This window comes from Heteronotia binoei, chromosome 18 (genome assembly GCF_032191835.1).
Source record: "Heteronotia binoei isolate CCM8104 ecotype False Entrance Well chromosome 18, APGP_CSIRO_Hbin_v1, whole genome shotgun sequence".
Lineage (NCBI taxonomy): Eukaryota > Metazoa > Chordata > Lepidosauria > Squamata > Gekkonidae > Heteronotia > Heteronotia binoei.
This window is the reverse complement of record NC_083240.1, coordinates 18,985,316-19,005,788: the sequence shown is the minus strand read 5'-3', so window position 1 is coordinate 19,005,788 and position 20,473 is coordinate 18,985,316. Positions and strand designations below refer to the sequence as shown.

General features: G+C 46.8%; 1 protein-coding gene across 2 annotated transcripts in view; it reads left to right on the top strand.

The window, feature by feature from the left end:
- The window catches only part of SLC2A1 (solute carrier family 2 member 1), a 52,198-nt gene extending 34,733 nt beyond the window's left edge, over positions 1-17,465 (top strand). Inside the window, exons 2-10 of one of the 2 annotated variants that reach the window (XM_060259319.1) lie at positions 771-866; positions 5,652-5,812; positions 7,752-7,992; positions 8,923-9,085; positions 11,186-11,373; positions 13,098-13,202; positions 13,835-13,936; positions 15,859-16,062; positions 16,968-17,465. In XM_060259319.1, coding sequence (XP_060115302.1) covers positions 771-866; positions 5,652-5,812; positions 7,752-7,992; positions 8,923-9,085; positions 11,186-11,373; positions 13,098-13,202; positions 13,835-13,936; positions 15,859-16,062; positions 16,968-17,168 — 1,461 coding nt within the window. In that variant the 3' untranslated portion in view covers positions 17,169-17,465. The remainder of the gene's footprint in view (positions 1-770; positions 867-5,651; positions 5,813-7,751; positions 7,993-8,922; positions 9,086-11,185; positions 11,374-13,097; positions 13,203-13,834; positions 13,937-15,858; positions 16,063-16,967) is intronic. The other variant, XM_060259320.1, reaches the window with a different exon arrangement.
- The last annotated feature ends 3,008 nt before the right edge of the window (positions 17,466-20,473 follow it).

Below are 20,473 nucleotides of genomic sequence, written 5' to 3'. Positions count from 1 at the left end.
TTGAGCACTTGAATGCATTCTGTGACTCTTTGCCAAAGTGTAACCTACCATGGGGAGCACGTAACCGCTTGATAATGTGGTTGTCTGCACTGCTCAGCCAAGCGATAAGAACGATTCTACTAACACCTGCTGTTCCTCAGGATTTCATGTAGCAAAAATTATTTATTATATTTGACTTTATTCATACGTTGCATTTCTCCCCAATAGACACCCAAAGGGGAGGGGGGCTTACGTTCTTTTCCTCTCCTCCGTTTTATCTTTACAACAACTCTGTGAGGTAGGTTGGACTGAGAATGTGTAACAGGCCCAAGCTCACCCAGAAAGTTTCCATGGCAGAACAAGGATTTGAACCTGGGTCTCCCAAATCCTAGCTTGATATTCTAACCGCTAGGCAATGCTGGCTTTCAATTCTGCATATCAAATTCTATGTTATCCCCTGGCTGGGGATACCTGTTTCAGGTGCTGCGAAATGGGCTATAGTAAGGCATACGGTATGGTATTGGCCTAAGGCATATGGTATTTATTTATTACCTTTAATTTTTATCCCGCCCTCTCCGCAAGAGGACTCAGGGCGGCTAACAATCAGTATTAGTAAGATATTGGCCTGGTTTGTCCGAATTCACCCAGAGAGAATCCATCGGGCAACGATGGGTTTACTAAGTTACTGCTTGCCATCTTGTGCATCTGTGCGGTTTATCCCGGCGTCTGAACTGCATAGTTTTCACAGTCAATTGAACTCTGGCCTTGTCTTCTCTGTCCCCTGCTTGCAGCAGATGACGGCTCGGCTGATGCTGGCTGTGGGAGGAGCAGTCCTAGGATCCTTGCAGTTCGGTTACAACACTGGAGTCATCAACGCCCCTCAGGAGGTAAGCAAGGCCAGCTTGTCAGAGGCTTCCACATTTGTGCACCAACACCCACCCAAAGAAAAGCACCAAGCCGCCCAAATGCTGACCTCAGAGTCATTGTCGTCAGCAGATTGCTCTGGGAAGGCACGTCTTTTAAGATTCCACAATGACAGCCCTTTCGCAGGCCACTGGGCAGTGAATGGTTGTGTGAACTGAATGAGGTAGATGTCCCTTCCCTCAGGACACATCTGGAGTTTTGAGTCCTGTGTCTGTTCGAATTAGAGCAATCGTTTATTTATGGCTATGTGCCTCCTTTAGGAACTGCAGGTAAAGATGTCGGCCTGGCTTGGCTAAGGAGGGGGATCCCCTCTCGTCTGAACCTGCTGAAGGTGGAAGTCCTGCCAGTGTCTGCCTGCTTTGCATTGTTTCCTTCACAACCAAACACACGTTGTGCTTCTGTTTTTCTCCTCTTCTCGCAAATTCTGATTTTATGCTCTTGACTCCTTGACCTGTACTGCAGAAACTCATTTATGTCAGATCCGTCCCTCATAACAAACGAGTTCGACACCCCTGGCCTAGTAGATGTCTGTCAAACAACCTTTACCTACTGACCTAGTGGGGGGGGGGGAGTCACATCAGACAATGGAGGAGGCAGGGAAGCATAAGTGATTGTCCCTGCCTGCCTATGCTAATTGCACGCTGCCTAACCAGGGTCTAAAATCAGGGTATGATCCAAAGACAAGAGATCCATCAGCCTTCGTAAAGCTAAGACGGTCTGGATCTGGTTGGTCCCTAGAAGGGAAGCCAGCTAAGAGACTTATGCATGCGTCATCAAATTTTCTGCTGGAAAAAAATGAGACATGAAGCTACCTTACACTGCATTAGACCCTTGGTCCTTCGAGGACTGTATTGTCTACTCAGGCTGGCAGCAGCTCCCCAGGGCCTCAGGCAGAGGTTTTCCCCCATCACCTACTGCCCGTTCTTTTTAACTGGAGATATCAGGGATTGAATCTGAGACGTTCTGCATGCCAAGTGGAGGCTGTGGTCCACCAAGTCAGATTCCCTTCCTATATGAAGAAATGCGAGCGTTTTTATAAAATTGTGCTGATAACTAGGCTAGCAAAATTCTGCTAGAAAATCTTTTACCCAAGATTGGTCTTGAGCAACCTTAATAAAACCTGTTGTTCAGGATGGAAACATGCCCCCCTCCTGGTTGAAATAGTACATCCGGTTACCCAGCTTACTGTTAGCTCCGATGGGATTTGTTCAGCAGGTTCCCAGGCGAATTAAAATTTTGCTCTGTGGTGAACGTTTTGTTTGAAAGATCTCTGGGAAAACTGTTGCATAAATGCCAACCCGATTTGGATTAAAACCTGAGTCCCCATTGCTGGCTTCTGGAGCAGAATTTAAGGACGCCCAGAGTTCCTTTGAGGCCTTGTCCTGGAGGGCAAGTCACCTAACCATGCCAAAATAATTGCACCCTCCCAAAATAATTGCACCTTCCCTGATTTTATTTCAAAATAGCAGAATCCTAGACCAAAAGACTCTGTAATTTTATTTCTGCACTCTCCATTCGATGACCAGTCTAATCCTACTTGCACTTCATACGTGGCCAGAAGTCACAGAGATCAGGAAGATGGGGTTTGAACAGATATCCAGCACATTAGGATAAACACCTGCAGTGCTAGGGAATGCCCTTAAAGACACCCTCCCCCACCCAAGTGTCTCATTTAAACAATCAGATCAAATTGAGCAAAAAAAAAAATTCTACTCTGCCAATTAAGAGGATGCAATAATCTACTTTCTTTCACCACAATGTCTTAAATAGCTTTATGAGTCAGAAAACATTTGTGTTTTGGATTTGGCCTTCTTAAGAGCTCTTGCCTACAGTCCCATTTACCACTAGGAGACCAATCTTCCCTTCAATTTTTGATATGTACACTGGGGGAAATTACGGAATGGATTGTCTGTCTTCACCCAGAATTAGGATACTTTCTCTGGTTTCTAAACCAAAATCCCTTCATCATTAACTCTACCAACCCCACCGGTTTCTTTATGCCATAGCAGAAAGCCAACCAGCAAAGCGGTGATGATTAAAACCCACAAATGCAACAAAAAGAAAAAAATCTTTATTGATTACTCTTCCGTAGAGTTGAAGGCATGTGTAAATCCAGCCCCACACCTTTCATTCTCCGAACACACCTGCAAAGTTGGTAGTGATAGGTTAGACCTGGGTTTGTGTGTGGTTCTTCTGGTTGGATGTTTAACAGTTAACTGGATGACCGTCTTGGTCAGCTCTGGGAGGAGGCTTTCCCCCTTCCAATAGAGAATAAGCACAGATCATCTAGTCAAAGTTGTGTGAGTGTCTGTGGGTACACCAGCAGGTCATTTTCCTGCTGCTGTGCTCCAGATTTCAGTGGACCATGATGATGTTGTAGTAAATTGGGTTGCACCTAAACTGTCAATTGTTTTTTTATTTGAACAACCATCAGGATTGCTTTTGAAACATATTTCTAAAAAAAAAATTACTTCCTTTGTACCCCGCCTTTCTCCCCAATGGGGACTCAAAGCGGCTTATACCGTTTTCCTCTCCTCCGTTTTATCCAGACAACAACTCTGTGAGGTAGGTTGGAATAAAGGAATATGATTGGCCTGAGGTCACCCAGCAAGCTGCCATGGCACGACTGGGAATTCTAACCCAGGTCTCCCAGATACTTGTCCAACACATTTAACCACTATGCCACACTCTAGGGATGCCAGCCTCCAGGTGGGGCCTGGAGATCTGCTTTTACAGCTGATCTCCAGCTGGCAGAGATCATTTCCCCTGGAGAAAATGGCTGCTTTGAAGGGTGGACTCCATGGCGTTGTACCATGCTGAGGCCCCTCCCCTCCTCAAACCCTGCCCTCTCCTGGATCCATCCCCAAAGTCTCCAAGTATTTTCTAATAGAGACCTGGGAACCGTATAAGATCTCAGTCTCTTTGCTGGTCTAAATAGACAGCACAACTTGCAGTCTCCTTCAGCAAAGCAGGAGTAAATGCACCTGTTTCCTTCTCGAATACCCAAAGTGAGCCACTGTCCATCAGTACGGATTTTGTTAGCATTTTTCCTCACACAAAAACACCCCTTCAAAGCGATGACTAAATAAGGCTGGCAAACTGGAGAGGCTGGCGGTAATTTCTCTCTTTCAGAGAAGGAAAACAAATTAGGAATTTGGACGCAGCGGCCTAGGAAGGAAGTGCCGGCTGTCTCTTCCCTCATGTTCCACCCCCCCCCCCTTCACTCTTTCTTGACCATCGTGACTCAGCATGTAACTCAATCTCCAGGAAGTCAGCCTTGCGTGTTTCATGAGCCGCATCAGCCGATCCACGTTGCCTGACAGGTCACAGTGAAATCGGTTGGCCTGGTGCCAATTCAACTCTCGCCACCACCTAGTGGAGAAAGCATCTCCCCATCACACAGCGAGGTGTTATGTTATGAGCAATACGTCCGTCGTCTGTGTAGTCTGGTGACTGAGGGGAATAGCCCCAAGTAGTTTAAAGTTAGGGTTGCCAATCCCCAGCTCGGGGGCAGAGGATCCCCCCCCTCCACAGTTCAGGTTATCAGAAAGCAGGGAGAGGGGGAGGAAAATGTCTGCTGGGCACTCCATTATACCCTATGGAGACTGATTCCCATAAGGTATAATGGAGAATCAATCTGTGGGTCTCTGAGGGAGCTGTTTTTCAAGATAGAGGCCCCCTGTTTTCAGCATAGCATCTGGTGCTTCTCCTCAAAATACTCCTGCTTCAAAAAGATTGGACCAGGGGGTCCAATTCTATGAGCCCCAAAAGAAGGTGACCCTATCCTAAATTATTTCCAGTGGAGGGAAGGCATTTAAAAAATGTGCAGTCCCTTTAACTGTGATGGCCAGGACTCCCTTTGGAATTCAGTCGTGCTTGTCACACCCTTGCTCCAGGCTCCACCCCCAAAGTCTCCTGGCGCCACCCTCAAAGTCCCCACTCCCCAGAGATGTCTTGAGTCATACCTGGCAACCCTAGTTAAAGTCCATGGATGGGCAAGCCTGAGGTTCATTGTCAGTGGCCGGGAATGGTGATGAAACCAGAAAGGAATGTCTCTAGTGGGGCGGGAAGAGCAGGGCTCTGCCAGCTACTGGCTTCTAATGATTGATAGGGATGGCAGCCACCTGGTAGGGTCTGCAGATCTCCTGGAATTACGGCTCATCTGCAGACTACAGAGATCAGTTCCCCTGAAGAAAATGGATGCTTTGGAGGGGTGGAGTCTCTGGCACTGGACCCCACTGAGGTCCCTGGCCTTCTCCTGCCTCCACCCCCAAATCTCCAGGAATTTCCCAACCTAGAGTTGGCATCCCTATCTCCCCCCCACACCCCTGCCAGTGTCTGAGGAGACCTGGGATCCCTATATTTTGAATGCAGCAAGAGCTGGTGACATAGGTGGTCCCTAGTGATCAGGCTCTGTCAAAGGTATCTTCCACCTTCTACCCTCCCCTTTATCTTTATATGAAACAGTAACAGAGATTCTGGCAGTGAACCACCTGCTCTTTATTTGCTTGTGAACAGGAATCAGCAGCTGCCAAAGCCTCTCTCTGGGAGGAGAATGGGGTCAAGAGCCCTTTGCCAGTATCTCAGCTTACCCAGGAGACAAGTGGAGGGACTTGCTGAAACCTTCTAACATCTGGCCCACCTCTCAATCTTGCATGAATTCATTTCATTCGTAAAGAGCCAAGCAGGGGTGCGTGCAGCATATCCAGTGGACTCCGTCTAATGGTCTCTTGGCCTTCCCTTTGCAGGTGATTGAAAGCTTTTACAATCTGACGTGGTATGACCGCTACGGGGAATACATCAGCCCTGGCACCCTCACCACTCTGTGGTCCCTCTCGGTGTCCATATTCTCCATCGGAGGGATGTTTGGAGCCTTCTCGGTTGGGCTGTTTGTCAACCGCTTTGGACGGTGAGCGTATAATCCTCTTTTTGTGGTGGTTGTTTAACTTACTGCTTTTCACTGTTTCAACATGGAATTAACCAGGGCTTTTTTAGGAGCAGGAACTCATTTGCATATTAGGCCACACACCCCTGATGTAGCCAGTCCATCTGGAACTTACAGTAGGCCCTGTAAGAAGAGCCCTGTAAATTTTTGGAGGATGGGCTACATCAGGGGTGTGTAGCCTAATATGCAAAGGGTCCCTGCTACAAAAAAAAAAAAGCCCTGGAATTAACACAATATTTTATTTTCAACAATGTAAAACAGTTCTCCCTCCATCATTCCAGGCCCTCTTTTTTCCCCACCCTGATCTTGCAGAATGCCAGACCCATTTTGCAGGTTGTTCCAGCAGTGTCATAATTAGCTGTTTCTACTCTTGGGACAGACTTTTTGTTTCCCTACTGCCTCCCCCCCCCTCCACTTTGGAAGCAGCACGAAACATATTCATATAATGGGATGGGAGCACATCCAGCCGGGGCTCTGGGGACTGCACTGGCTGCCAATAATATACCGAGTTCGGTACAAGGTGCTGGTTATTACCTTTAAAGCCCTATATGACCTGGGACCTGCCTACCTTAGGGACCGTCTCTCCCCACATGTTCCCCAGAGAGTGCTGAGATCAAGTTCTCAAAACCTGCTTGCAATCCACGGGCCAAAGGAGGCCCGACTTAAGTCGACCAGAGACAGGGCCTTTTCAATCACAGCCCCTTGCTGGTGTAACCAGCTACCGAAAGAGGTGAGGGCCCTGTGGGACCTTGGGCAGTTCTGCAGGGCCTATAAGACAGTCCTCTTCCGGTTGGCATACAACTGATCGGTACTTGAAAATTTCGAATAGAAGGCTGTAGTATGGTACTTTGGTAAATGGCTTTGTTTTACTGTTTTACTGTTTTTACTGGTTTATTGTTTAAATGTTGTAAATCGATGTATTTTAAAACTTAATCCTATGTTAGAACTTCTGTGTTGTGAGCCGCCCTGAGCCGCTTTGGTGGGAAGGGCGGGATATAAACTAAATAAAATGAAAATAAAATGAAATCTAAACCATCTGGCAGATTTAGAGCTAGATTCAGCCAGTTTCTTTGCTCAATCTGATCCAGTCCCCTTCCCTATCGTGTGTGTAAAATGCAACCGACTTCTGGTGGCCCTATGGGGTTTTCAAGGCAAGAGGCAAACAGAGATGCCTCTGCATAGTGACCCTGGACTTCCTTGGGGGTCTCCCATCCTGGTTCTAACCACGGCTGACCCTGCTTAACTTCTGAGTTCCAACTGCAGCAGGCTAGCTTGGGCCACCTAGGTCGGGGCCCCGCCATATTGCAGCCCATCCTGCATCAATAAATTATAATCAGTTTTACTGTATTATGTAATTATACCCACTATGGGTAGTGAGAGCTGTTTATCAATAATGATGTAATGCCAACATGCACGGCACTTGACAAAATGCGTGAACTTGGGCCCCGCTCCAAGAACGTGAAGTCTGGAAGAGTGACACACGGAGAATCACATGGTCAGAACAAATGAATATTTGTTGCAGATATTCCACGTTCTGCTTCTGCTCGGTTGTGAAGCAAAACATGTTGCTGGCCAATGAACAGCATCCAAAAAGTTGTCTTTTTCTTCCCTGGCTGAGTGTGTTTTATTTTGCTACGTGGAAGGCCATGACAAAATGCAAGTGCAATTCTACTCTCCCTGGACTGCTGCCCACTTTAAGCCTCGCAGCAAGCTGCTCTCTAGCTTTTCTTGTGCATTATCTCAAAAACATGCCTGATGATTGTCTGCTCTGAAAAGGACACATCACAGTAGTTTAATGACCTGTTTGAGCTTCGTCAGTCTCCTTTAACAAATGGCTCTTGTTCTTGAGTGCTGCCCCACACACCAACCACCCAGCTAACTTCTGACCCTTTCCCTCTCCCAGGCGGAACTCTATGTTGATGTCCAACAGCCTTGCCTTCCTTGCTGCTGCACTCATGGGTTTCTCCAAGATGGCCAGCTCCTTCGAAATGTTGATCCTCGGCCGCTTCGTAATTGGGCTGTATTCTGGTCTCACCACAGGCTTTGTGCCCATGTATGTGGGCGAGGTGTCCCCCACGGCCCTTCGAGGGGCTCTGGGGACACTTCATCAGCTTGCCGTCGTCATCGGGATCCTCATAGCACAGGTGAGTGGTGTTCTCTTTGGTGCCCCCTCCTGGGGATTGGGAAGGCTGTACCCATCACAGATGCTTTGATGCAGGTCTGTGTTTAGGACAGTGAGCATCTGTTCCACCTGCACATCTGCCTTTGTTAATGAGGTAGAATTGGAACTGCTTTGAACACCGACTGCTGAAAAGTCTTGTTCATCTTTAGAGCAAAGAGTGGGACCGTGCCAGGGGCTGTGGCTTAATGGCATAGCATCCGCTTGGGATGCAGAAGGTCCCAGGTTCAATCCCCAGCATCTCCAGTTGAAAGGAACAGGTAGCAAGCAAAGTGAAAGACCTCTGCCTGAGACCCTGGAGAGCTGCTGCGAGTCTGAGTTGACAATACTGACTGGTGGACCAATGGTCTGCTTCAGTTTAAGGCAGCTTCATGGACCAATGGTCTGATTCAGCTTCATGTGTATAGGTGTAACTTTCATATATCTAGGATGGTGATAATTTAGGAATGCTGTGAGGGAAGACCATCCAAGACTCTTTTGGATTTTATCAATTTTCACTGCAGATGCTTCCCTTGTTGCATCTGACGCCCAGGAGAGCCACTGCCAGTCAGAGCGGACAATATTGACTTCAGTAAACCAGCGTTGTGGCTCAGCATGAGAAAGCTTCATGTATTCATGTGATACTTAGCCTGAAAGGTGCCTTTAGCTCTTCAGCATTTGACCACTTTGTGGTAATTTGAGAACCCTGTATTGTTAGCATACAACCATGAAGCTCTAGGGATCCGTGACATTCATTGCTTTCTGTTGACGGATTGCTGTCCAACCCATCGGCCTGAGGGATATATGGATGCCCAGAGGTCCCCAAAACATTAGAACAGGCAAGCCGCTTAGAGAAATCCTGGGTTTGGAGAAGCAGCCACCCCTTGTGAACCTGCTTGTTGTGCTTTCTCTGTAGGTCTTTGGCATGGACCTGATAATGGGGAGCGAGTCGCTGTGGCCGCTCTTGCTGGGCTTCATCTTCGTCCCTGCTTTGATCCAATGTGCCCTGCTGCCCTTTGCCCCGGAGAGTCCTCGCTTCCTCCTCATCAATCGCAATGAGGAGAACAAAGCAAAGAGCGGTGAGCTGGGCTTGTAGTCATCTGTGGCTCAGTGGAAGAGCATCTGTTGGTGTGCAGAAGGTCCCAGGTTCAATCCCCAGAATTGCTGATTATGAGGATCAGGTAGCAGATGAAAGGAAAGACCTTCCCCTGAGACCTTGGAAGGGCCCTGGCCAGTCCGAGTAGACAGTGCTGATCTTGCTAGACCAAGGCCATATGATTCACTAGAAGGCAGTCTCATGGGTTCATGTAGACCGTGGGCTGCGAGGGTTGAGTCTGGATTGCTGTATAGTCAATGTGCCAAGCTCTCTGCTCACGACCTGAGTTCGATCCTGGTGGTAGCTGGGTTCAGATAGCCGGGGCTCAAGGTTGACTCAGCCTTCCATCCTTCCGAGGTCGGTAAAATGAGTACCCAGCTTGCTGGGGGTAAGGTGTTAAAGTGCAGATGACTGGAGAAGGAAAATATGACTGGAAAATATAAATCGACCAAAATAAGGCAATGGCAAACCACCCTGTAAAAAGTCTGCCATGAAAACATTGTGATGCGACATCACCCCAGAGTCGGAAATGACTGGTGCTTGCACAGGGGACTGCTTTTACCTTTTTTGCCAGTCATTACAGACCCTGCTTGCCCCATAAGCTGTTCCTAAATGTTCTTCTTCCCCCCCTCATGAGCACAATTGTATGTAGTTCAGTCAGCTGCAGCAGGAGAGGAGGGCACAAAAGGGCTGTTTGGCTAATGGAAGTCCTTTCTGTTAGTGGAGAATGATGTTTTTATCCAACCTATAGGAATCTGCATTTTTAAACAGGAGATTATTGCAAAAGAAATTGTGACTACCTTAGAGCTTTTGGACTGCAGTACTGCAGCTTTACCACTCTGCGCCACGGGGCTCCTTTGTAACAATGAGAGAATCAACAAAAAAAATTCACACACACCCCTTTCTACAGGCAGAAAAATTATGTTTGGACACAGCCCTGTTTTTGTGGATTTGAAGATTGAAAAGATGTAGGCAGTGTCTCTGATGAAACCTTAGAAGCTGGAGGCAGCATGAGCTCGCAGAGCAGAGGAAGTGGAAGCTTCAGCGCTCTGGAGAGTTTTGATGATGGGCATAGATATCAGAAGTACGGATTATACGTCAATCCACCTAACCCATTAAAAAGCTTTGAACTGATTAAAAGCGTCCCCCATTTGGTTAGGCAGAAGTTCTGAAATGCTTAAATGATTACTTCTGAGTAAGTTACAAAATCTGCAGGTGATTGGAGTAGTCTTATGTACATACGTAAGTGCAGTCAGGTAGCAACCGATTTATGGTGATCCCAGGAAGGCAGATGAGAAGCAGAGGTGGTCTGCCATTGCCTTTTTCAGCAGAGCCTTCCTTGGTGGTCTCCCATTAAAGAATCAACCTAGCTTAGCTTCCGAGATCTGACAAGATCAGTCTACACCGAGTCACCTTCCCTCCCAGGGCTTTCAAGGCAAGTGAAAAGCAGAGGTGGTTTCCCATTGCCTTCCTCTGCAGAGCCTTCCTTGATGGTCTTCCATCCGAGGACTGACCTTGCTTCGCTTCTAAGCTCTGACAAAATCGGTCTTTTTACCAACCCCCCTCCCTTCTTGGGCTGCCTTAGCAGAGGTATTCTTTCCACGTCAAGAATGGGAAATGCATTTTCTAAGATGGGGCTGGCAGTGATGTTTGTACACATCCTCTAAAAATAAGCACTCTGCTCCCTGTTCAGAACAACTGCTTTTATTCATATGCAGGTTTAATTGCTTGGTGAATTCATTAAAAAAAATCTCTGCCAATTATTTGTGAGCTACGTCACAGGAAAGACTTACCTTTCTATTTATCTATTTATGAATTCATCCTTGTTTTTAACATGGTGAACATTTTATTGGGCGAGAGATGATGTCGCAGGTACTAGCCAATCATCACCGCCCACGTTTGGCTTTTCCCCACTAAAATTGAAATACTCTGATAAGCAGGTTTTTCAGGGCATCCCAGGAGAGGAAATGGCATCTTTGAGACTGAACACAGCAAGGGCCTTGTCTTCCTCTGAGCTCAGACTCCTTGTGGCCCTGTGTGTGAGACTGAGATCCTGACTCCCCTCTCCTGCTGTGCCCTCCAGTTCTGAAGAAGCTCCGAGGGACGACTGACGTCAGCAGCGACCTCCAGGAAATGAAGGAGGAAAGCCGCCAAATGATGCGGGAGAAGAAAGTGACCATCCTGGAGCTCTTCCGCTCCCCCATGTACCGGCAGCCCATCCTTATCGCCATTGTCCTACAGCTGTCCCAGCAGCTCTCAGGAATCAATGCTGTAAGTACGGCCAAGGAAATGAGTTCATCTATCTTTTCCCCTCTTTTTTTTTTTTTTAGTATCTTGTGTCTTTTTGTGTGTGTGTACACTTGCATGTCTGGAAGTCATGGTGATTTCTGGCTAGGACGTTTTTCAGAAACAGGGCTGCCTGTACTGCCTGCCTCTGCCTCCTGCTCCTGGTATTCCAAGGAGGTCTCCCATCGAAGCAGGGCCTTTTTTGAGCAGGAATGCAGTTCTGGCTGTCTTGGTGTCAGGGGTGTGTGGCCCAATATGCAAATGAACTCCTGCTGGGCCTTTTCTACAAAATGGAGGTGTCATGGGGTGTGGCCTAATATGCAAATGGCTTCCTGCTGGGTTTTCTCTGCCAAAAAGGTCCTGCATCCAAGTATTTGGCCCTGCTTAGCTTCCAAGATCTGACAAGATTGGGCTTGCCAGGGCTATCCAGGTCAGGGCGAGTTTATTTACCTTTACCACACTTTATGCAGCAGAGAGGGGACTCGGTTGATCTTTATTCAGGCCCTTCTTCTTCAAGGGTCCCCACCTTGTGTTTTACCATCCCAGGTGGGCTAAGCTGAGAGACGAAGTGATTGGCCCAAGGTCTTCCAGTGACCTTCACGGCAGGGTGCAAATGCAAACCTAAGATTCTAATTTCTACGCTACGAAAGCGGGAACCAAACCCAAAAGCAGTTTGCCATTCAAATGAGTCGCAGGCCAGCCTCAAGTTTTACATACTCAGATTTCTTTGCAACTTTAGCACCCAGGAGTCAACGAGCATATGGCAGGCCTAATGGTAAAACATGCTTAATGTTGACATGTATTAATAATTTAAAAGTATAGCGGATTGGATTATCAAGGTGATCTGGAAATTGCTAAACCCATTTTAACCTATTAAATTGGTGTGCTTTGAACATTTGAGTCCCTTGCACACTCATTGATCAGAAGGGGCAAAAAGCAGGCGGCCGCTCAGAACAGAAAATTGGGCCGCTCAGAACATCGCGTTGTTGGTAATGAAATGTGCTGGGTGAAGTGCTCATCTGGGAGTCCCCATACCAAACTCACTGCTGCATCTCCTTGCATACAAGGCATTGTGAGTGTGGAAATTCCTGAACATTTAGAAATTTCATATAAATGTCTGGCCATCGATTTATTGCTACATTTCTGTTAATTTCAGCATGCCATGTTCTAACATTTCTGGGGGAGAAATCTAGAGCGTCCAAGTGAGGCTTTGATAACTATTGCAGGGTAGAGTATATCTCATTCAAAGGCAAGCAATATTTTATGGAAAGTGTGCCTTTGAACAAACTTTTCGAAGTTTCAACATGTAGAGTGTCTTTGCAAAAACTGGCAGCAAAATCAATGACTGTGATGCAACCAGCGTTTGTGGATCTGGCATGGAATGTCCTGGCTTTCTTCTAAACAATGTTGGGCATTCTTGAGATTGTGGCTGAGAGTTTCATCCCTTTTGCAGAATCCTGTCTTGCAGGTTTCTGCGGAGGGAGGGCTTTGACAGATTTGTCTGAAATGGTATTACGGTCCATAAACTCTGGACTAGGGCCTTGAAAGGTATCTGGGTTTGATCACCATTAGGCTCAGGAGAGCGGGGAAAGATCATAGGTCCGAGCCAGTTTGGTGGGTGTGAAGACTCTTGAGCCTTGGTTCTTTCTTTCTGATGCCAGCGCTTTTTCGTACGCCCTTTCAATAGTTTGCACATTTCTCTTTTTCAGGTCTTCTACTATTCCACAAAAATCTTTTCAAAAGCCGGGGTGAAGCAGCCCGTCTACGCTACCATAGGTGCTGGGGTTGTAAACACAGCCTTCACAGTTGTTTCCGTGAGTGTCTGCTAAGCTGGCTGCCTGGAGGGGTGTTGGGGGAGGGGAGGGAAATCATCATATGCCCTGGGCTACTTTACGTAGTGAAACATGTCTTTAAACTGAGATGGTGATGACAGATATTGCCACAAGGGTACCTTACTGATGAAAATAAAAACAAGGTTCCTGCCCAAGAATCTTATGATCTAGTTCTTAACAGAGAAGTGAAGAAAGAACAGAAGGAGGGGAAGAGGCAAAGGAATGAATGGAGGGGTTTGAAAGTGCCAACTTTATTTTAGCTGGAGATATGAAGGCTAAAGGGTTACGGCCAAAGTTTTTATGCAGAGAGAGAGAAATCAGCCAGATTAAGCTCCTTGATGCCATTAGTTATTTGACTGAAATAATTACTCACACCACCCTAAGTTTCTTTGAAGCACCATTGGGAAGAACCAAGTTTGGCCGTTCACTGGGTGTGTTCACACTACACTAAATAATGCGTTTTGCAACTGGATTTTTGCTGTTCTTACACAGTAGAAATTCAGTTGCCAGACACATTATTTAGTGTAGCGTGAACGCACCCGCTGTTTCTCTCTCTCTGCTGAACAGCCTCTCGTTTCATCCCTGTCCCTCCCTCTCTTGTTTCTGTCCAACAGCTGTTTGTAGTGGAACGGGCTGGACGAAGGACGCTGCATCTCATTGGCCTGGCTGGGATGGCAGGCTGCGCGATCCTCATGACGATTGCTTTGGCCCTCCTGGTAAGTGGTGAAGGTGGACCTGTGGATCCAGAAACAACTCCTTGAATGACTCATCCAGGTAGAGAGATGGGCACCTAGGTCTGTAACTGGTGAGCAGGAGTGGATCAGCCATGGAGCGTACCTGGCCAATAGCTTTGCTTGGGGGTCCTCTCTTTGGTTGCCATGTTGTCATGTGTATAGAGTACAATCTGAGAGAGGTCACTATAATGGATAACACAACAAAAAGTGCAAGCTAGTCACCAATTTACTAAGAAGTATATAGAAATCAGTCCAAATGTCCAAAACATGTATATTGAAGTCCCAAAGTAGTGTGGTGACAAGCCAATCGATTAAGTACTTGTTTCTTTCCAGTCTTCATCAGACCTGGGACCAATATTGATTCAATTATATAGATTTTTTTACACAATTTTCAAAAAAAGAGGCACAAGAAGCCACATACTGAGCTGTAGCCGAGGTGAAATTGATGCTGGAGACGCTCTGCGTCCCTCTTTTTTGAAAATTGTTTAAAAAATCCATATAATTGAATCAACATTGGTCCCAGGTCTGATGAAGACTGGAAAGAAACAAGTACTTAATCGATTGGCTTGTCACCACACTACTTTGGGACTTCAATATACATGTTTTGGACATTTGGACTGATTTCTATATACTTCTTAGTAAATTGGTTATTAGCTTGCATTTTTTGTTAGGTTGTCATGTGTAGCATTAGTAAAGAGTGAGTGCGACCTCGGGTCTAAGGCACTAGAAGCCAGTGGACTACCAGGGTTCATGGGAAGTCAGAGGAACTGGGGCGAGGTCACTGCGCCGAACCTTCACCTTGCGTCCGCTCTCCAAGCCGCAGAAGTTCTGCTGCACTCCCACCCACAGTAGAGTTTGGAGGTGGAATGCAGTTATTTGAAAATCTGGCAAGCGAGCATTTTAACACTCATGTGGCAAATATTATGAGAAGAAAAAATGGCTTCAGTTCCACCGTTCGAGGTGGAGGCAAAGAAAGCCTGAGTTGCCAAGGCAGACAAACCAGTCGGCATCTGAGCTGTCAGCCTTGAGAGTGACTCGGGTTGTGCCTGAACAAGGGCGCTAGGCCAGCATCGTTTTAATACAAGTCTGACTGGAGTCTGATTGGTTCCTGAAGCCGCGTGACCCCTGCCAGCCTGGTAGCGGCAATACCACCTTCTGGCCATCTGCATTGGTGGTGCTCAAATATAGCAGTGAGCTATCTCCTGTAAAAAGATGCCATGATAGTGTGCAGTAAGGCTACTGGCAGGGCTTTTTTTGTAGCAGGAACTCCTTTGCATATTAGGCTGCACCTCCTGATGTAGCCAATCCTCTTGGAGCTTACAGTAGGCCCTGCACTAAGAGTCCTGTAAGCTCTTGGAGGATTGGCTACATCTGGAGGTGTGTGGCCTAATATGCAAAGGAGTTCCTGCAACAACAAAAGCCCTGGCTACCGGAATCCCTTTTCAGGACTTGATTCCTCTGATGCTCAGTGACACTGAGAGGGGCCATGGATTGGTATGCACTTTGCATACAGAAGGTTCAATCCCCAGCACTTCCACTTAAAAGGAATAGCTAGAAAATGATGTGATCAATCTCTACCTGAGGCCTTGGGGAGCAGCTGCCAGCCAGAATAGACAGTACTGATCTTGACAGACCAATAGTCCGATTCAGTATAAGTCAGCTTCATTTGTCCATGTGACTTGGGTTCAAATTCTGGATCAGGCTTCAAAATCAGAGTGCAACTGTGGGTTGATTGCGATCTTTTGGCTTAGTTTTGAAAATAAAATGTTTTCAAGCCGGGTAACATTGCCTTGATCTCCTTGGAGGGAGGGAGTGATGGGAAACTGATACAGCGGAGGAAAGACATGAACTGTGTATGTCAGTTCTAGTCTTAACTTTTCTTCTTTTTCTTCTCCTGGCGCTAGGAACAATTGGACTGGATGTCCTACATCAGTATTATCGCCGTCTTCGGCTTTGTGGCGTTTTTCGAGATCGGCCCAGGCCCCATTCCGTGGTTCATCGTGGCAGAATTGTTCAGCCAAGGCCCGCGCCCGTCTGCCTTCGCTGTTGCCGGCCTGGCAAACTGGACATCGAACTTCATTGTGGGGATGGGCTTTCAATATGTCGAGGTAACTCTGCAAGGGCCATCAGGCGTGATTTGAGCTGGGCTGACCTCCCATTTGCTAGGAGACGGATAGCTAGATTATGAAGCCTCAAAACGGCTGCCTCTGCTGAGCAGCCCTGTCTTTACTGCTCTTTTTGTTTAGCAGAGGGGCACTATGGCTGCAGTGGTGGTGAATGGGGAGGTGGTGGGCAAGGAGAATGATGGAGCCAAGAAGTGAGTGGGGATTGGGGAGTGATAGGGCAATGGGGAACAGATGAAATAATTAAAAGGAAGGATTAGGGTTGCCGAAATTAGGACATTCCTGGGGATTTGGGGATGGATCTTGGGGAGGGGGGGAGGAGTTTAGCAGGGGAGTAATGCCACTCTAGAAGTTCCCATTTCTCCTACCCACTATGGTATACCATAAAGTCCACTCTCTGAAGCTACCATTTCCTCTAGAAAAACTCATCTCTGTAGTTCAGAGATCAGTTGTAATTCTGGGAGATCTGCAGGTTCCCACCTGGAAGTTGGCAATCTTAGGGTGGAGTCACTGGCACTAAAGGCAAGTAAAGAAGGCTTTTGTGCAAAACACAGGGCAGGGAGGTTACCCCAGAAGCCTGTTGATGCACAGATGTACCTGAGACAGTGAGGCGGACTATGGGATCCACAGTTAGATCAGTTGAAGTTAGAAATTTCCATTTCCAGGTGTATCAACGCCCAGTAGAACATCTACTTGGAATGCAGAAGATCCCAGATCCAATCCCTAGCATCCCGTTAAAAGGATCAGGTAGCAGGAGATATGAAAGACCACTGCCTGAAACCCTGGAGAGCTGCTGCCTGTCAAAGTAGACAATAGTAACCTCAGCAGACCCAGGATCTGGCTCATGCTGTGAAAAGGACTCTCTTCTGACTCTGCCCTTCCCCTTCCAGGAGCTTTGCAAAGCTTACGTCTTCATCATCTTCATGGTGCTGCTCATCCTCTTCTTCGTCTTCACCTACTTCAAGGTGCCCGAGACGAAGGGCCGAACCTTTGATGAGATCGCCTCCGCGTTCCGCCAGGGGAGTGCCGGACAGGCTGACAATAAGACGCCGGACGAGTTCCACAGTCTGGGAGCCGACTCCCAAGTCTAAGCCACAAAAGACCTTGGGTTCCTCCTTTGCTTCATTCTTCTTTTCCTGTCTGTTCTCGACGCTTGTAACAGAAGCCAGGTCCAAGGCGAAAGAGACGCCTGAGCCCTACCCCGTCTCCGGGGCTGCTGCCTGGTTTCTGGGTGATGAACTGACACCATTCAGTAGGAACGGTTAGCTGGTTTCATGTCCAGGATTTCAATGCCAACACATTCAGAAGCAACGGCTTCCCGTTCAGGCTGAGCCGCCTCTTCTTGGGGGGCAGCTCTTCTCTCCCCAGCCCCGTTTTAAGGGGGGGAAATAAAGCAGGATGAGACTGCGCACCAAGTTTGCAGCACTAGGAACAAACCGGTTTAATCAAGAAAAACAAAACTTAGCTTAAATCCAAATTTGATTTTAAAGTGATACTTTTTAATAACAAGGCTCCAGTTTCAAAGGGGAGGTGATTATGAGCTGTAAGAGAGCAAATGTGTCTCTTTTGGGTGGGACCAGCACCTTTTCCCAAGGAACCTGGAAGTGAGCCGGATAGCTCCCTTCCAAGGACTGTGTGTTAAAATTCCTTTTCCCTGACATGGTGAGGTCTGAGGCTGTTTTGAGCAAAACGGCTGCTTCTTTTTCCAGGGATATTTTTCTGGACAGGTCTTTGTGTCTCGCAGGGATGGAAAGGGCCACTGTTGAAAACCTGGTTCTCATGGCCCCTTTCACCTCCAAAAGTCAGTCTGTGTGACTGCCGTCTCTTCATCAGCCCCAGGGTATCTCTGAAATGCTGCTGGGAGAGACTGCCAAAAAGGCAGGGCGAGAGGAGGAGAAAGTGGAGTCATTTGGGACAAGAAAGCAAAGCCAGTAGCCAAACTGTGCAGAAAGGAGACTCTTAAAGCAAACTTGGGGCTTTTTTTACTCCCTGTAGAGAGCTAATCATCGTGTGGTGGTGGACGCCAACTCACCATGACCAGTGTTCCCTCTAAGCTGAATTGGAGTGAGCTAGCTCAGTTTTTTAGCCTCACAATTTTTTGTCTTAGCTCAGGAAAGAGGGCCCCAGAGCAAACTAATTTACGCAGTAGCCAAATCGCTCGCTCACAATTTTAATGCCAGTAGCTCATAAAGTAGGATTTTTGCTCACGAGACTCCACAACTTAGAGGAAGCATTAACGGTGACCCCGTGGGGTTTTCAAGGCAAGAGGCAGTCAGAGGTGTGGCTTACCATCGCCTGCCTCTGCGTATTCTTCTTTGGTGGCCTCCCTTCCAAGTACTAACTAGGGCTGACCCTGCTGAGCTTCCAAGATCTGGTGAGATTGGACTAGCCTGGGCCATCCAGGTCAGAGTGAGTCATTGTCTAGGAGGTGGAACTCAGGCAGAGAGTGGGATGTGTGTTTGTGATATCCTTCAGATGGGGAGGATCCTAAGGGTCCTCTTATCCGCAGTGGCTTGCGCCCAGGTTGCATAGAAGCCCTCTGTGCCTGCTGAAAGTCTGCCATCCAAAAAACCCCATGAGCTTTGAGTCTGCTGTTCGGTGCAGTCACCTCCAAAACTGCTGCGCTTGTTCATGCTGGGATCCCATTTCCAACAGTGGCCAGCTAGGTGTTCTTGAAAAGGCTGTGAGCACAGCACAAATACCGACAGCGCTCCCCTTTAGCAACTGGTATCGAGGCAGACGGCTTCTGAGCCTGCTGATTCCGTTTCGTTGTCACAGATAATGCCTCTCCTCTGTGAATTTCTCTAGTCCCCTTTTAAAGTCACCCAAGCCTGCGGCTGTCGCTACGTTTTGTGGCAGTGAATTCCGTAAGTTCATTATGCACTGTGTGAACAGCTTCTCTGAACTTGAAGCAGGAGCTCAAACAGATGATGTGCCCCAAACCTCACATATCAAAGTTCCCCCCCCCACCCATACCATACAGAAAGGTCAAGTAAAGACACAGTTCTATTGTGTCTGTTTAGGCTGGGGTGTTCTCGGCAAATGTTCTTCCCCAGCCTGTCACGCCCTGGACTCACTGAACCAAAAGAAAAGAATCAGTGAAAACGGCTGCATACATTTCCTGCTTACTGTGTATAGACTTGGAAAATATTTATATTATATATATTTTTTGTTCCACCGTGTTAATAGTGCACTAAATTATAGTGTGTTTCTGACGGACAAGCAACTTACTGTAAATATTCTTGAATTATATGCAACACTGTATGATAAAGAAAACAGATGTAGTTTCTGTAGCAACTGTACTTGTAAAATGACCTTGTTTTGTATAGATAACGTACCTGCACTGTAGCTGCACCTGTTGCACTGAATTTTTAGAATGTGTTTATTTTTTCTTAGTATAACCACCCCAAGCCCTTAAAAGGTCCCCCGGCTCCTTAAGCAAGTGTGTTTCCTAGACGCTCCTGGAAAGTTTGCAAAAAAAAAAAAACGGGAAAAAAATGGTCACAGCTATTTAAGAATCTACTTTTTTTTATTTATTTGTCTGTTTTTAAAGCAGGTATGTGACCATGCTCAAAAAGACATTATGCGTTTTAGGAAGAACCAAAAAAAAATGCAAAAATCTAGTTTTGCTGTCTGAGGCGATGCTATCCTGAACTTCTTTCTAAAGTGCCAATAGGAGAGGGAGGGGGGAAAGAAACGTACAGATTGTATGAGCGGAATAAATGACATGAGTGTTTGAGAGCCTGAGGCCGTGTCTTGTGCTTTCATTGCAGTCTTTTTTGGGGAGGGGGAGGGGGGGAGAGATTCTCTTATCTGGTAGGAACTTTGTGGCAGGGGAGGGGATCAAGCTGGATCTTCTAATCTGGAATCCAAGAGGGCAATTTTAGGGTTGCCTGCTATCCTGATCATAGCTAGGCTGGCTGTTTTGTCTAGTCTAAGAGCACCCCCTAACCATACATTTGCTCAAGAGTAGGCCCCACCTGGAACAACAGGAATGAAATATTTCTTCCTGGCCATAGACATAATTGCAATCATCCCTTTAATTTACTCAGTTGTTTATTGATCTTGTTTTTATCCTCACCACACCCTTTCTCCACATATGTACTTCTTGCTACTTTCTCTAGACTCCATCTTCTGTCTTCTCTTCCTGACCCCATCAGCTTCCCCTAGGAGTTGATGTTCTTAAATGCCTATTAAATTTATTTATTTATTTATTTATATTAAGATTTATACCCCGCCCTTCTCACCTAGGTGTCTCAGGGCGGCTTACAACACAGTAATTAAAACAATTTCAGTTTAAACAATTAAAATACCATTAAACCATAATTTAGTAAAAACAAGATAGAATAAAAACCGGTGGCCTATAGATACATTTTTTCATCCAGGATATTTTACA